The sequence below is a fragment of the Glycine max genome, chromosome 20 (assembly GCF_000004515.6).
Source record: "Glycine max cultivar Williams 82 chromosome 20, Glycine_max_v4.0, whole genome shotgun sequence".
NCBI lineage: Eukaryota > Viridiplantae > Streptophyta > Magnoliopsida > Fabales > Fabaceae > Glycine > Glycine max.
In genome coordinates, this window is record NC_038256.2 from 9,655,701 (window position 1) to 9,672,101 (window position 16,401).

Sequence of the window (16,401 nt, forward strand, 5' to 3'; positions counted from 1 at the left end):
ATTTTACACTATTAAGAGTAACCTCACATGCAAGACTAAGATCTCTAAATTGTTCCAGGAGATCCATCTCTCTAACCATCAAGGAAGACATATGTAGAGGTTTCCTACTCAAGGCATCAGCCACTACATTGGCTTTACCGGGATGGTAGCTAAGCTCAAAATCATAATCCTTAAGAAACTCTAACCATCTCCTTTGTCTCATGTTCAACTCCTTCTGACTAAACAAGTATTTAAGGCTCTTATGATCACTAAATACCTCGAACTTAGAGCCAAACAGATAATATCTCCAAATCTTAAGGGCAAAAACTACAACAACCAACTCTAGGTCATGGGTGGGATAATTCCTCTCATGAGTCTTAAGCTGTCTAGAAGCATAGGCCACCACTTGGCCATTTTGCATCAACACTCCGCCTAAACCCATCTTTGATGCATCACAATGCACCTCAAATGGTTCTCTCGGGTTAGGCAAAACTAGCACTGGAGCGGTTGTCAATCTTTCCTTAAGGGTTTGGAAACTATGCTCACATTGGGTATCCCACACAAAAGCTTGACCCTTACGAGCCAGTTTAGTTAAAGGCAGAGCCAACTTGGAAAAACCTTCTATGAATCTCCAGTAATATCCTGCTAAGCCCAGAAAACTCTTAATCTCAAAAACAGACTTAGGACTCTCCCACTTAAGAATAGCTTCTATCTTAGAGGGATCCACAGCTATACCCCCTTGAGATATCACATGCCCTAGGAAACTGACTTTCTCTAACCAGAACTCACACTTGGACAACTTAGCATAGAGTTGTCGGTCCTTAAGGGTATGCAACACAATCCTCAAATGTTCTTCATGCTCCTCTCTAGTCTTGGAGTATACCAAAATATCATCTATAAATACTACCACAAAATTATCAAGGTAAGGGTGAAAAACTCTATTCATGTAGTCCATAAACACTCCTGGAGCATTAGTCACACCAAAGGGCATGACCAGATACTCATAGTAACCGTAACGGGTCCTAAAAGCAGTCTTTGGTATATCCTCAGACTTCACTCGGATCTGATGATAACCCGACCTAAGGTCTATCTTACTAAACACACAAGCTCCTACCAACTGGTCCATAAGGTCATCTATTCTAGGAAAATGGTACTTATTCTTAATCGTTACCTTATTCAACTGGCGGTAATCCACACACAACCTCATGGTTCCATCTTTCTTCTTCACTAGCAACACTGGGGCTCCCCACGGAGATACACTAGGCCTAATAAACTGCTTATCCAACAACTCCTCTAACTGTTTCTTAAGCTCAGCTAACTCTATAGGAGACATCCTATAAGGAGCTATGGATATGGGTCCAGCACCAGGTACTAAGTCTATGGAAAACTCTATCTCTCTCTCAGGTGGCAGACCGGATATATCCTCAGGAAACACTTCCGGAAATTCTCACCCCCATGACAAAATACATGAAAATACAAAAAAAAAGTCCCTACTACAAAGACTACTCAAAATGCCTCGCAATACAAGGCTAAAACCCTATACTAGTAGAATGGCCAAAATACAAGGCCTAAACGAAGGAAAAAAAACCTATTCTAATATTTACAAAGATAAGCGGGCTCATACTTAGCCCATGGGCTCAAAATCTACCTAAGGCTCATGAGAACCCTAGGGCCTTCCCTTGGATCTCTGGCCCAATCTACTTGGAGTCTTCTATCCAATGCCCTTGCGGGGTAGGATTGCATCATTCCCTCCACCTTGGAAAGGATTTAACCTTAAATCTCGAGGTTCTTCATACTTTGGGCTCCTTCCCTCAACACCTGTAAAAAGAACAAAAACATATACATTAGTGGTGTTTGGTATGTTGAAGTAAGGTAAGGTCTGAAAACCCATTTCTTGGGCATCTTCCCATGAAGGAACATGGTTTCTCACCAACCTAATGAGTGGTGCTACAAGTATAGAAAAATATGGGACAAACCTTTTGTAAAAGTTTGTTAAGTCATGGAAGCCCCAAATTTTTCTTATACTTGGTGGAGTGGACCACTCAGAAATGACCTTTATTCTCTTAGGGTTCATGGGAACCCCTTGATCACTATTTGAAAAATTAAGAAAAGTAACACAATAAAACATACCTTTTTCTATATTTTCATATTGATTATTCCTACCAAAAAGTATGACAAACCTAAGGTGTCCCATATGAGTACCTAAGTTTGTATTGAAACTAAAAATAAGAACAAACCTACCTAATGGGTCCCTATGTACACACACCATAAAGATGTTAGGTGTACGAGTGATTTTACAAAAAAAGGTTGCACCACTCAAAACATTCATCATACCAACTATTTTAGGGACTTGGTGCCTAATAATACCTATTTTGGGCACCAACAAAGCACAAGGATTTAAGCTCTTGCGAACCAAACCCTCATAACAACTTTTTTACTTGAGGAATAAACTCAAGCCCAAGAGGTGTGGCAATGCTAGCAAGTGTGTTTTTACAAAAGAGAAAATGTGGAGGTTGTCTAAGAGGGAAAGTTTCTTTAATGTCTGTCTTTATTGTAAAATGAGTTTCCTTCTTAGCTAAACTCTTGGAGGAGACACTTACCTCCTTACACTTCTCTTTAACCACTAATGGTTGTCCTTCTTCTTGGGGGTAGATTTCTTCACTAGATTCTTCCCCTTTTGCTTCTTCACTTTCACTAGAGGAAGGTGAAGTAGTAGCCTCATTGTGGGGGTACCTTGGGGCATTCGATCGAACAGTATGTGACCCTCAAGCACAAAGTCCAAAGCTTGATCGACGAGGGGTGGCTAACATTCCAAGAAGACGGCCCGAATCTAAAGACAAATATGCTTGCCAATTATGGGGGACCGGTAGTAAACGCAATAGAGGAGTGCGAACTGTAGAGGTCGAAGAAAATGAAGGACGTGGTAACCTCCAGGAGGTTCATATTAGAGGCACTGCAAGAGGCGGGCATGGTTTCCCTTGATGGGAACATGGGGGATTCCTGTTTAATGCATCCGAGTGCATTGCATGACATGGAAACATGTTTAACGGTAGAGGAGCTGTTACAGCGAATGATGGACCAAGGCTGGTTTGAAATTTGTGTTGTAAGCAAGGAAGATCAACATGTGTGCATGCAATCGGCAGACAAAAGCCCAAGCAAACCCAAACCTTTGGTGATACACTTCACCAGAGATGCGACCTCCCAAAAAACCCGAGGCTCTCAACCTATCCCAGGAAGCAAGTCTGTCCCATTCCCTTACGGAAGCAACAATGTGGTCCCATGGAGGTACGCCCCTCAAAAGCCAAACAAAAAGAAGGACGAGGCCATCGGGGGTGAAATATCCTTTGCCAAAGTTACCAACATCATCGGCATAAGCGGTGTGACCCGTAATGGGCATGTCTTCATGGCACCTGACCCATTGGTGCAATCCAAGGAAGCCAAGGGAAAAGCCAAGGTGGGCGCAGAAGAGATCGACAAAGTAAGCCCCACTCTGGATGAGGATGTCCCAGCTAGGAATTCGCTAAGAAAGAAGGAGACTTCGGCGGAAAGAAGGTATCCATTGAAGAAGCGAATGAATTCCTTCGAATCATTTAACAAAGTGAATTCAAAGTGATTGAACAACTCAACAAGACCCCAGCTAGGGTCTCCTTATTGGAACTACTCATGAGTTTCGAGCCTCATCGGGCGCTGCTGGTTAAGGTATTAAATGAAGCCCATATGGCCCAAGATATCTCTGTGGAGGGCTTCGAGGGCATTGTTAGCAACATCACTACCAATAATTACCTCACCTTTGCCGATGAGGAGATACCTTTCGAGGGGCAGGGACATAATAGGGCCTTGCATGTGTCTGTCAAGTGTATGGACCACATCATGGCTAAGGTACTCATCGACAATAGCTCATCGCTTAACATCATGCCCAAGAGTACATTGGACAAGCTGCCTTTCAACGTGACACATCTAAGGCCGAGCTCCATGATAGTACGAGCTTTAGACGGCAGCCGCCGAAACATAATAGGGGAGATTGACCTCCAAATTCAGGTTGGACCTCACCTTTGTTAGATCACTTTCCAAGTGATGGATATCAACCTGACCTATAGCTACCTTTTAGGTCGGCCTTGGATTCACGTAGTCGGGGTGGTCCCTTCGATGCTCCACCAAAGGTTGAAGTTTGTGGTGGAAGGGCAGTTAATCACCGTCTCAGGGGAAGAAGACATTCTGGTAAGTTGTCCTTCCTTTATGCCGTATGTGGAAGCCGTGGAGGAGATTCCTTGGAGACGGCCTTTCAATCATTCGAGGTAGTGAGCAATGCCTCTATCGAGTCTCTCCCAGTGCAACCATCTTCATTTAGCGTCGTGCTGATGGTGGCCCGAGTAATGTTCGGGCATGTGTATGAGCCTGAAATGGGCTTAGGTCGGAATGGTGATGGCGTGGTCAGCTTGGTGGAATTCATGGAGAACCGCGGAAGGTTCCGGCTAGGGGCCCACACGCGCCGATGTGAGAAGAAACACCCTAGATAAGAAGGACAGAAGCATGGGCTAGCAGCAAGGGCCGCAAGTGAAAGAGACTCCTTCATGTCACATCAGTGAAAGCTTTGTTAGCACGGGCTGGAGGTTTGAAGGGCGAGTCGCCATGATCCACGACGAAGCCCCCCAAGATCATTTGAACTGGGTACAGCCGTGCCTTTCTGAGTTCGAATTAGGGAACTGTAAAGTTGTCGAGTGACCTGGAGTTTCCATGGCGAACATAATGTGCTTTGTTAGTCTTAACCGTATAGTTGGGCCTAGGATTTAGGGTTTTGTTCTTGTTAGGGCGTTTGTCTTTTGCTATCAGATATATAAAATACGATATTTTCTTCATTTGTTCTTGCACCTTCATCCATTCTCATTCATCTGTATGTTTATTTCTGTGAAGGTACTAATACCGAGGACCTTGACGTCGATTTTGAGCGAATAGCAAACCAAGCTGAGGATGAAGAAGATAAAGATGCGGGGTTTCCCCTAGAGCTAGAAAGGATGGTCACACAGGAAAACCGAGAAATGAAGCCACACGAAGAAGAGACGGAAATCGTGAACTTGGGTGTTGGCGAGGAAAAGAAAGAGGTAAAGGTTGGCACACCGATCTGAGATGAGTTGGTGGTTTTGCTATGAAACTACCAAGACATCTTCACTTGGTCGTACCAAGTTATGCCCGGTTTGAACCTTGACATTGTACAACATCAGTTACCACTGAATACTGGCTATTCCCCAGTAAAACAAAAGCTAAGAAGGATGAAGCCCGAGATGTCCTTAAAGATCAAAGAAGAGGTGAAAAAATAGTTCGACGCTGGCTTTTTGGCCGTGGCTCGATACCCCGAATGGGTAGCCAACATCGTGCTAGTCCCTAAGAAAGATGGGAAAGTACGAATATGCGTGGATTATCGGGACCTAAATCGAGCCAGTCCAAAGGATAACTTTCCTTTACCGCACATCGATGTCCTTGTGGATAACACATCCAATTTCAAATTTTTTTCCTTCATGGACGGGTTCTCGGGTTACAATCAAATAAAGATGGCACCGGAGGACATGGAGAAGACTACATTTGTCACCCTGTGGGGAACATTTTGCTATAAGGTGATGTCCTTTGGGCTCACAAAGAGATTGAAGTCTACATGGATGACATGATTGCCAAGTCTAGGACCGAGGAGGAACATCTCATCAACTTATGGAAGTTGTTCGAGAGACTGCGGAAGTATCAATTAAGATTGAATCCCGCTAAGTGCACCTTCGGGGTCAAGTTGGGAAAATTGTTCGGCTTCATCGTGAGCCAGAAAGGGATATAGGTGGATCCCGACAAGGTGAAGGCCATCCTTTTAATGCTCGAAAGAGGGAACGGGAAGAGGGAACGGGTCGTCTACTACATGACAGTGTTGGATGAGTCGATGGGGTGTATGCTGGGGCAGCATGACGATTCCGGAAAGAGGGAACGGGTCGTCTAGTACCTGAGCAAAAAGTTCATCGCCTGTGAGATGAATTACTCTCTGCTTGAAAAGATGTGTTGTGCCTTGGTGTGGGCATCCTATCATCTAAGGTAGTATATGCTAAGCCACACCACTTGGTTGGTATCTAAGATGGACCCAGTCAAGTACATTTTCGAGAAACCCGATCTCATCGGACGAATCGCTCGGTGGCAGGTTCTGCTATATGAGTTCGACATTGTTTATGTCACTCAAAAGGCAATAAAGGAAAGCGCCTTGGCAGACTATCTAGCTCAGCAACCCCTAATGACTACCAGCCCATGCATCCGGAATTCTCGGATGAGGACATCATGGCCTTGTTCGGGGAAGAGGTGGAGGATGAAGATAGGGATAAGTGGATCGTGTGGTTCGATGGTGCATCCAATGCCCTAGGCCATGGAGTTGGGGTAGTTTTGGTCACTCCCGACATTCAATGCATACCCTTCACGACAAGGTTGTGCTTCGATTGCACAAATAGCATGGCTGAATACGAGGCATGTGCCCTTGGGATCCAAGCAGCAATTGACTTCAACGTCAAATTGCTCAAAGTATACGAAGACTCAGCCTTGGTGATCCATCAATTGAAAGGAGAAAGGGAGACCAGGGATCACAAATTGATACCTTATCAAGCCTACATCAAGAAATTGATGGAGTTCTTCGATAATATCTCCTTCCACCATATTCCCAAAGAGGAGAATCAAATGGCCAATGCGCTTGCTACTCTAGCATCCATGTTTCAGTTAACCCCGCATGGAGACTTATCGTACATCCAGTTCAGATGTCGCGGCAAGCCTGCACATTGCTGCTTGATAGAAGAGGAGCAAGACGGTAAACCGTGGTACTTCAACATTAAGCGATACATCGAGGACAAGGAGTACCCACGAGAGGCTTCCGACAATGACAAGAGGATGATGCAAAGATTATCAGCTGGCTTCTTTTTAAGCGAAGGTATTTTGTACAAGCAAAATCATGATATGGTCTTGCTCCGATGTGTGGACGCCAGGGAGGCCAAACAGATGCTCGTGGGGGTGCATGGGGGGTCCTTTGGGACTCATGCCAATGGACATGCCATGGCCCGGAAGATTCTAAGGGTAGGATGATGCAACTTGCCCTCCGACGGGGGCGCGATGTGGGGCTCGATGGTGTGTCTTCCATGGTAGGAAACTGCGTGGAGTCGCCACCAATGTTTATTTGAGGAAAACGTTAGAAAAAACCAAAATGGAAGAGGTTGAAGGTCTGCGTATTTTGAAAATGAGGGTTAGGGAGTTGTTTATGCATGGGGAAGGTATAAGCACCCCACGAGCCCGTCACAAGGGATGTCAACCTCTAATCAAGTGTGCAAATCATGACTTCAAAACTATGTATTTTCCCTTTTTATGTTGTCTTTTTCCCTTTTTATTTTTTTTAACTTTTGTTCCCTTTTTATGTTTTTTACTTTTTTGGGGTCGACAAGGGTGTTTTCCTCGCTCTTACGTATTCCTCAATTGTGATGAGGAAATCAGACCTACGCATTTCTTTAAGAACTGAACGTTGGTTAATTTGTTTTTTTTATCTTTTTTGAAAGATTGGTTTTAGTTGCGAACAAAAGTCGTTTAAGGTGTTGGACCTTGAAACAATCTTTTGATTTTTGAAAAGAGAGAATTGTTATGGCATTGGACCTTTGAACAATATCTTGATTTTGAAAGGAGAGAAACATTAAGGCGTTGGGCCTTTGAACGATCTCTCATTTTTTTTGACGAAATAAAGAAGTTTATGAGTTGGTTTTATTTGGTTTTGGCTCATTAATCTTCAATCCCCCTTTTTAAGATAACTTGCAGCGTTAATGACCGGTTAAAACTTATTTTACATTGATGAAAAGAGTTTACGACACAAACGATCGGTCGAAACTTATTTAAATAATGGTTAAGTGATATTAAAATAATAAAGGGGATGAAGATGCACAAACAATAAAGGGGACCCCTAAGGGTCCATAAATCAAATTCAAATCCTTAAAAGCAAGCACTAACCAAATGAAGAACAAAGAACAAACGATGAACGAACGAAGAATGACAAAGAATGTTCACGGAATTGATCATGGAAGCGTTAAGGAAGCGCTTCGGCCTTGATTTTCTTCTTCTTTCTCCTTCTTTTCACTAATTTTAAGTGAAATATGCTTGCCAAGGGTGCTGAACCTTTTCTCCTCAGCCTCCCACGCCTATTTATAGAAAAATAGGGGGAGGACATTGCCGCCCAGCTCGCCTAAGCGAGCTGGTGACTTACTCCAAAAACAACTAAGCTCACCCAGGCGAGCTGTTGCTTCTCCCCTAAGTCTTCTAATGGGCCCAGGTGGGCCCAGGGGCTGGGGAATGTCCAAAAATGGACCATTTTTCCCCTATCTTGAGTTTCTTGCCCATTTCCTTCTGAAACGTCGTGAAACCCTATGGATTGCACCGTGATTGCTGTTAAGCAGCTCAACTCGGTTGGAAAAAAACCCCATGTTGACAAAAATTGCCCCCATTCTGAGTATCTTGGTTATTTCTTTCCATACCATCGTGAAACCCTATGGATTGTGCAACAATTAGTGTTAAGCAGCTCAACTTGATCAGCGAAAGTCTGCATGTTGACAAACAATTGTCCCCGGACAAAATTAGGGTATGACAGTTGTCCCTCTTTACTTATCTTTTATTGGAGATAAAAGGGAAGTAAAGATAAGACACTAATTTCGTTCGAGCTAACTTTCCACCCAACCGATCATTAGCAGAAGTCCAAGTAGTAAAACCCGCGAAAGCATGAAGACATTGAAGTTCTTCCTTTTCTCGTTTTATTCTTTTTTATTTTTATTTTATATATATATCTATATATATATATATATATTTATTTAAAAAGCATAGAAACAGAGGACGTCGAGTCCTATGAAGCATAGAGACAAAAGATATTGAAGTTTTTGAATGAAGACATTGTCATCTTCGAAAGCGTAAATGATGGCATTGTTGCCTTTTGAAGGCATGCAATGACTTAAGACATTGTCGTCTTAGAAATGCAAATGATGTTCATTTTCGCCTTTGAAGGCATGCACTGACTGAAGACATTGTCGTCTTCAAAATGCAAATAATGGTCATTGTCTCCTTTGAAGGCCTGCAATGACTAAAGACATCGTCGCCTTCGAAACGTAAATAAAGACATTGTTGCCTTTTGAAGGCATGTAATGACTGAAGACATTGTCGTCTTTGAAATGTAGATGAGGACATTATCGCCTATTGAAGGCATGCAACGACTAAACACATTGTCATCTTCGAAATGTAAATGAGGACATTGTCGCCTTTTGAAGGCATGCAATGATTGAAGACATTGTTGTCTTTGAAATGTAAATGAGGACACTGTCGCCTTTTGAAGGCATGCAATGACTGAAGACATTGTCGTCTTTGAAATGTAAATGAGGACATTGTCTCCTTTTGAAGGCATGCAATGATTGAAGACATTGTTGTCTTTGAAATGTAAATGAGGGTCATCATCGCCTTTTGAAAGCATGCAATGACTAAAGACATTGTCATCTTTGAAAAGTAGAAGAAGACATTGTCGCCTTTTGAAGGCATGCAATGATTGAAGACATTGTCGTCTTCGAAATATAGATGAGGACATGGTCGTCTTTTGAAGGCATACAATGACTGAAGACATTGTCGTCTTCGAAGTGCAAATGAGGACATTGTCGCCTTTTGAAGGAATTCAATGATTGAAGACATTGTTGTCTTCAAAATGTAAATGAAGGCATATGACCATAATTTTCTCCATGTGCCATCAGACTTGCTTGTCTCTGGATAGCAAAGGTTGCGGATGACCATAATTTGTCTCTACGTGCCATCGGACTTGCTTGTCTCTAGATAGCAAAGGTGTGCGAATGACCATAATTGTCTCTACGTGCCATCGAACTTGCTTGTCTCTAGATAGCAAAGGTGTGCGAATGACCATATTTTGTCCCTGCATGCCATCAGACTCGATTTTCTCTAGATGGCGAAAGGGAAACCTAAGTAGTTTCTGTTGACAGACATTGAGCCTTCGATAAAATGAGCAGATGACCATATTGGTCTCTGCGTGTCATCGGACTTGATCGTCTTTGGATGATGCAAGGGAGACCTAAGTAGTCTCTGTCGATAGACATTCAGCCTTTGACAAAATGAGCAGATAACCATATTAGTCTCTGTGTGTCATCGGACTTGATTGTCTCTGGTTGACAAAAGGGAGACTAAAGTAGTCTCTATCGACAGACATTGAGCCTTCGACAAAACGAGCACATGACTATATTGGTCTCTGCGTGTCATCGAACTTGATTGTCTCTGGATGATGAAAGGGAGACTAAAGTAGTCTCTGTTGATAGACATTGAGTCTTTGACAAAACAAGCAGATGACCATATTGGTCTGTGCGTGTCATCGGACTTGATTGTCTCTGGATGACGAATGAAAGACTAAAGTAGTCTCAGTCCATAGACATTGAGTCTTTGACAAAGGGTGCAGACGACCATATTTGTATCTGCGTACCATCGGACTCACTTGTCTCTTGATGGCAAAGGGAGACTATAATATTCTTTGAAAAGTAAATGACAGAGGACTTTTGAGTCCTAATGAAAAAAAGAGGACTTCGAGTCCTATAAAAAGTGAGGACTTTGAGTCCTATGAATGTGAGGACTTTGAGTCCTATAAAGGCAAGGACTTTGAGTCCTATGAAGGTGAGGACTTTGAGTCTTATGAAAGAATAAAGGTGAGGACTTTGAGTCCTATGATAGAATAAAGTGAGGACTTTGAGTCCTATGAAAGAATAAAGGTGAGGACTTTGAGTCCTATGAGGGCAAGGACTTTGAGTTCTCTAAAGGCGAAGACTTTGAGTCCTCTGAAGACGAGGACTTTGTGAATGTATGAATACATGATTTTGATGATGCCAAAGAATAATCAAACAAGGTTGCGTTCAAGATTACTTCAACAAACATTCAAAGGTTAAGTATTGCTTCAAGATTAATACAAGGTTGCTTCAACAAACAAGCATTGCTTCAAGATTAATTCAAGATCAAGCTTTGCCTCAAAACAAAGTGTTTCCAAGACATCCAAGGCTGTGGTAATCGATTACCAGGCAGTGTAATCGATTACCAAAAGACAATTTTGAAAAATAGCTTTTAGAAGGGTTTTGAAATTTGAATTTAAAAGCGGTAATCGATTACCATTGATGTGTAATCTATTACCGGCAACGAAACTCTTGAAATTCAATTTGAAAAGTCGTGACTCTTCAAAATATAACTATATAATCCATTACCAGAATCCTGTGATCGATTACTAGTCAAGAATTTCAGAAAAACCTTTTTGAAAAGACACATCTCTTCAAACCATTTTGAAAAGGCACGAAGGGAAATTCGAAAAGGCACAAAGGGCCTATTGATCGAGGTCGTACCCGAATCAAATAAACATTAAAAATGCAGTATCTAGGAAGTGATCCTAGGTCGTCTCCCAATGAGCAATGGTCAACCAAACGCTCATAAAAGATAGTAGGAAAATAGTAACGAATTGGGGGGGGGGGGTTGTTTGCTTTTGTAAATTAAACAGCGAATAAATTTGAATTAGAAAATATCATAATTAAAACACGTTGCTTCCCCTTGATTCACAAGCAAGTCTCTTATCCTAAGTTACGAGAATTTATCCTTTATCAGTTCAACAACTTAATCCAACCCTAAATTAAATTACTAAGCAAAATTTAACATAAGGCATTCATTATGTGATTAAGCAACACATACACCAATTAATCATGAACGATCATTAAGCATGAACGTAAATTAAGCGCAGAGACAATTAATCAAGCACTAAGCATGCATGAATTAATATCAACAAATATAGAGTAATTAGTGAAGAGGCAAAATTGATCAGAATTTAATAGTAATAATATGACCTCAAAGAGAGCTGTGCTTGATCCTCAAGAGAAAACAACGCTGGAGACTTAGCCTTCCATTAATCAATAGAAAATGAAATTGATGTGAACCTGAGTAGGAGTGGATCGTTTGATACAGGCTATGGAGATTTGGATGATGCCACTTCCAGTGATGGAATATAAGTCAGGGTTGACGCCACAAGGATTACCTTGATAAGTCTGAGATTGGTTCAACAAGGAACTCAGAGAGAAACTCTCACCAAATTTTATCAAATGCCAAAAGTTTTTTTTATTCAAAACAAAAACCAATACTTATAGTGTATCTAAACAAAAAGATAAAAATAGACATGGGCCTTCTAAACAGTTTGGGCCAAAATTATAATAAATAAAAATTATAACTAAAAAACATATTTAACTTGGGCCTTCAAATTAATTTGGGCCTTCAGCAACAATTAATAGTCTTGATAGTGTGTCTGCCTCTGGGCCTTCATCCTTCTCCACTTGGGCCTTTATCCTTCTCCACTCGGGGGCTTTATCCTTCTCCATTTGGACCTTCGCCCTTCTCCACTTGGGCCTTTAGCCTGTATTTGGCCAGTTTCAGGATTCTCCTCAGAAATTGTAGTAGAAACGAAGAAAACTAGAATTATTCTCCAAAACGAAAAAGAAACTAAAACGAATTGAGAGTAGCACTCTAAAACTAAAATGAAAAAAAAAAGAGAGGAGAGGAGAGAGAGAAGAGAGCCTAAACTAGAACCTTGGTGCTGTTATATAGTTTTCGGCCCCAAAGCTTACAAATATGTTTTAAATCCTAGCCCATAAATAAAATAAAATCTAGATAAGATAAGATAAGATCTAAATGAAATAATATCTAGATGAGATCAAATCTAAATAATATCTAGATAAGATAAAATTTTGTAGAATAAAATAGTCTGCTCTCTTCAAGTCCAAGCCCAATTCTGGATTCAAGCCCAAGCCCAATTGCTTATAATTCTCCTGAAATTAAATTAAAAACACAAAATTAATCCAGTAGGCCAAAATGATAAAAATGCATAATTAATTTGACGATTAAGGCTAATCAGTAATTAAAATGGTGACAAAAAGGGTTAAGAAATATGAGAAAATGATGACACATCAAATCCCCTCACACTTAGCCTTTTGCACTCCTGGGCAAAATAAAAAAAAAACAAAGCAAGGGACAAATTCAGAGACATTAAAGAGAAATAAACATACACAAAAACAATTACATATTTCTCAATGAATCTCAAGGAATGAAAAAAAATGGGTAACATCTAACATGAAGAGATCCAAAGAGTCAAGACATTCTTGAAAATCATCCAAGCAACCCAATCATGGCAAAATAGTTAATCAGCTCAAGAATGAAAAGTGATAAAGCCTCACAAGATATACACTCTATATCTCAAGTGTCTAGGCTACTATTTACCCTCAAAGCACCCATGAAAACCAACACCACATAAACTTGGCAAGATTCTAAAATTGACAATCAACCCATAAACACAAGCACATGAGGATCAAAAGGTCTTTTAAGATTGTAATGGGGCCAAGGACAAGGTAGGGAAAAATATGTAATAAGTAGCTAAATTCCAAAGGAATAGAGGAGCAATGGGGAATAAGTGCATATTAAGAAAAAATTAACAAAACCTAAAGATAAAATTTAAACGCAAAGAGTAGAGCAAAGAGTCTCATCATTCTTTTTCCATTTAAGATCTTATTCACTCAACTTTATTGCTTTCCTTTTTCTTTTTTTCGAATTGATTCAACTAAATTTTATTTTTTACACTGTAGCATTTGAGAAATAGCATATCATTCAGCATGTACAACATTTAACCAGTATACAATGTACATCAAGTATGGCCCAAAATACATCAAGAAGCATAGCCAATGAAATATGTTATCCAACAAAACCCCCCACACTTATTCCCAAAACAATTCCAAAGCTCCAAAATTCCTTAAGGTTAAGGTGACATCATGGTTTTTCACTTAAGGCTTGTAATGAGCTTCAAAACAAAGAAAGGGAAACATAGGCTCAAAGGGCTATCAAAGGGATTAATTCAAGGTAAGTCCATTTGGCTAGAGGCTTATAAGAACAAAATTGCCTAAATCATTTCCAAATATGCATGTGAATTAGGAAGCATCAACAAGAATCAAGCCAAGGCTATTGTGCAAGCAATCAATGGGGCAAAACACACCAAATGATTATGATGATGGCTCAAATTCTCACAAAGGTAAACTTATCACTTCCAAATTGAGCTTTCAAAACTATCATGACATGTAGAGGAAAAACAAGGACTTCAAATCACAAAATGTCAAGCGACTTTTATTTTCAAAACAATTACCCATTACTTGAACATATCCTATAATTCAAAGAAAATTATGCAAAGTTGTACATGCTAACAAAATTGACCTAAAATATTAAACTAGAAACCCAACAAAACTAACAAAATTAACAAATTTAACACAACTAACAAAATTAACAAAACTAACAAAACTAGCAAAACCAAAGAACACTCCCCCCATACTTAAACAACACATTATCCTCAATGTAGCACAAGTAAAAGATTAAAAGCAATTAAACCATCAAATAGAATTGGACAAATGTAATAAAAGTAAAGAAGGAGATAGGAAAAGAAAAACTCCCTAAGTCATGGTGGAGGAAGAGTAGGGTGGAGTAAATAAGTCTCTTCCACCACTATGTCCACTAAAGAAGGGTTTGTGAGGAATGGCTTAAGTCGGTGTCCATTGACCTTGAAGCTCTTGTTTATGGAGTCGCTTTTGATCTCAGCTGTACCATAAGGAAAAACATTAGTAACAACAAAAGGACCAATCCACTTAGACCTCAACTTACCACTCATGAGTCCAAGCCTAGAATTATACAATAACACTTTTTGCCAAACCATGAAGTCCTTCTTAATTATCATGCTATCATGGAACTTCTTGGTCTTTTCTATGTAGAACTTGGTATTCTCATACGCTTCTAGGAGGATCTCATCTAACTCACTTAGTTGCAACTTTCTTTCCTCACCAGCTTGATCCATAGAGATGTTGCAGGTCTTCACTGCCCAGTATGCTTTGTGCTCAATCTCCACTGGAAGATGACATGCCTTTCCAAAGACAACCCGATAAGGAGACATTCCTATGGGTGCTTTGTAGGCATTCCGATGTGCCCAAAGAGCATCATCAAGCCTGGTACTCCAATCTTTCCTGCTTGGCTGCACAATCTTCTCTAAAATTCTCTTGATCTCCCTGTTAGAAATTTCTGCCTGTCCATTGGTTTGGGGGTGGTATGGTGTGGATACCCTGTGTACAACCCCGCACTTTTTAAGCAAGGCATGTATTGATTTGTTGCAAAAATGGGTTCCTTGATCACTAACGATTGCTTTAGGTACTCCAAACCTGCAAAACAAATTAGATCTGACAAAATCTGCAACAACCTTAGCATCATTAGTTCTAGTGGGCTTGACTTCCACCCATTTTGAAACATAATCAACTGCAAGGAGAATGTAAACATAACCAAAAGAGATAGGAAAAAGGCCCATGAAATCTATGCCCCAAACATCAAGCACCTCACAGAATAGCATAGGTTGCTGAGGCATTTGTTGTCGCCATGTAAGTGCACTTCCTGCTCTCTGACATTGCTCACAAGTGCTACAGATCTTCCACGCATCTTTAAAGATGGTGGGCCAATAAAAGCCACTGTCAAGCACTTTGCGAGCTGTCCTTTGAACACCCAGATGACCTCTCGGTGCGGAAGAATGACAGAACCGCAGGACTGAGTCAGTCTCATGATCTGGAATGCATCGTCTAATGACTTGATCATTGCACAATTTCCACAAGTAGGGGTCATCCCAAATAAAATTCTTAGCATCACTTTTAATTTTATCTTTTTGATCTTTAGATGCTAAGGGAGGAAAAACAGAAGCAACTAAATAATTGACAATGTTAGCAAACCAGGGAGTAGAAAGAGAATCAGAAATACTATACAGTATATACAAATGATCATCCGGAAAATCATCTCGAATGGGTGAATCCTCATCAGACACATGTTCGATATGACTCAAATGATCAACAACTAAATTTTAGGCTCCGCTCCTATCACGGATCTCCAAGTCAAACTCTTGGAGCCAGAGCATCCATCGGATCAATCTAGGCTTTGAATCAGCCTTCTTCAACAAGTACTTTAGAGCTGCATGGTCAGTATAAACAATAATGCGAGTACCACGCAAATAAGAATGGAATTTTTCAAGAGCAAAAACTATGGCTAGTAGCTCTTTCTCAGTAGTAGTATAATTCGCTTGGGCAACATCTAAAGTCCTAGAGGCATAATATATCACCCTAGGCAATTTATCAATTTTATGAGCAAGGACAGCCCCCAATGCATAATTTGATGCATCACAGATAAGCTCAAAAGGGGCTGTCTAGTCGGGTGCCTGGATGATGGGGGTGGTAGTTAGTGCTCTTTTGAGGCAATCAAAAGCCTCTTTGCATTTATCATTAAAGTCAAACTCCACCTCCTTTTGCAACAAGTTGG

At 40.7% G+C, this 16,401-nt stretch overlaps 1 protein-coding gene across 1 annotated transcript; it reads left to right on the forward strand.

The window, feature by feature from the left end:
* The first annotated feature begins 6,282 nt into the window (after window positions 1-6,282).
* LOC102666160 (uncharacterized) lies at window positions 6,283-7,071 on the forward strand. The gene has a single exon (XM_006606670.1). The coding sequence runs from the start codon at window positions 6,283-6,285 to the stop codon at window positions 7,069-7,071; it is 789 nt and encodes a 262-aa protein (XP_006606733.1).
* Window positions 7,072-16,401: the final 9,330 nt, after the last annotated feature.

Excerpts from the sequence above, each read along its gene's own strand:
- LOC102666160 (XM_006606670.1), top strand. The coding sequence starts at position 6,283 with ATGGCCTTGTTCGGGGAAGAGGTGGAGGATGAAGATAGGGATAAGTGG.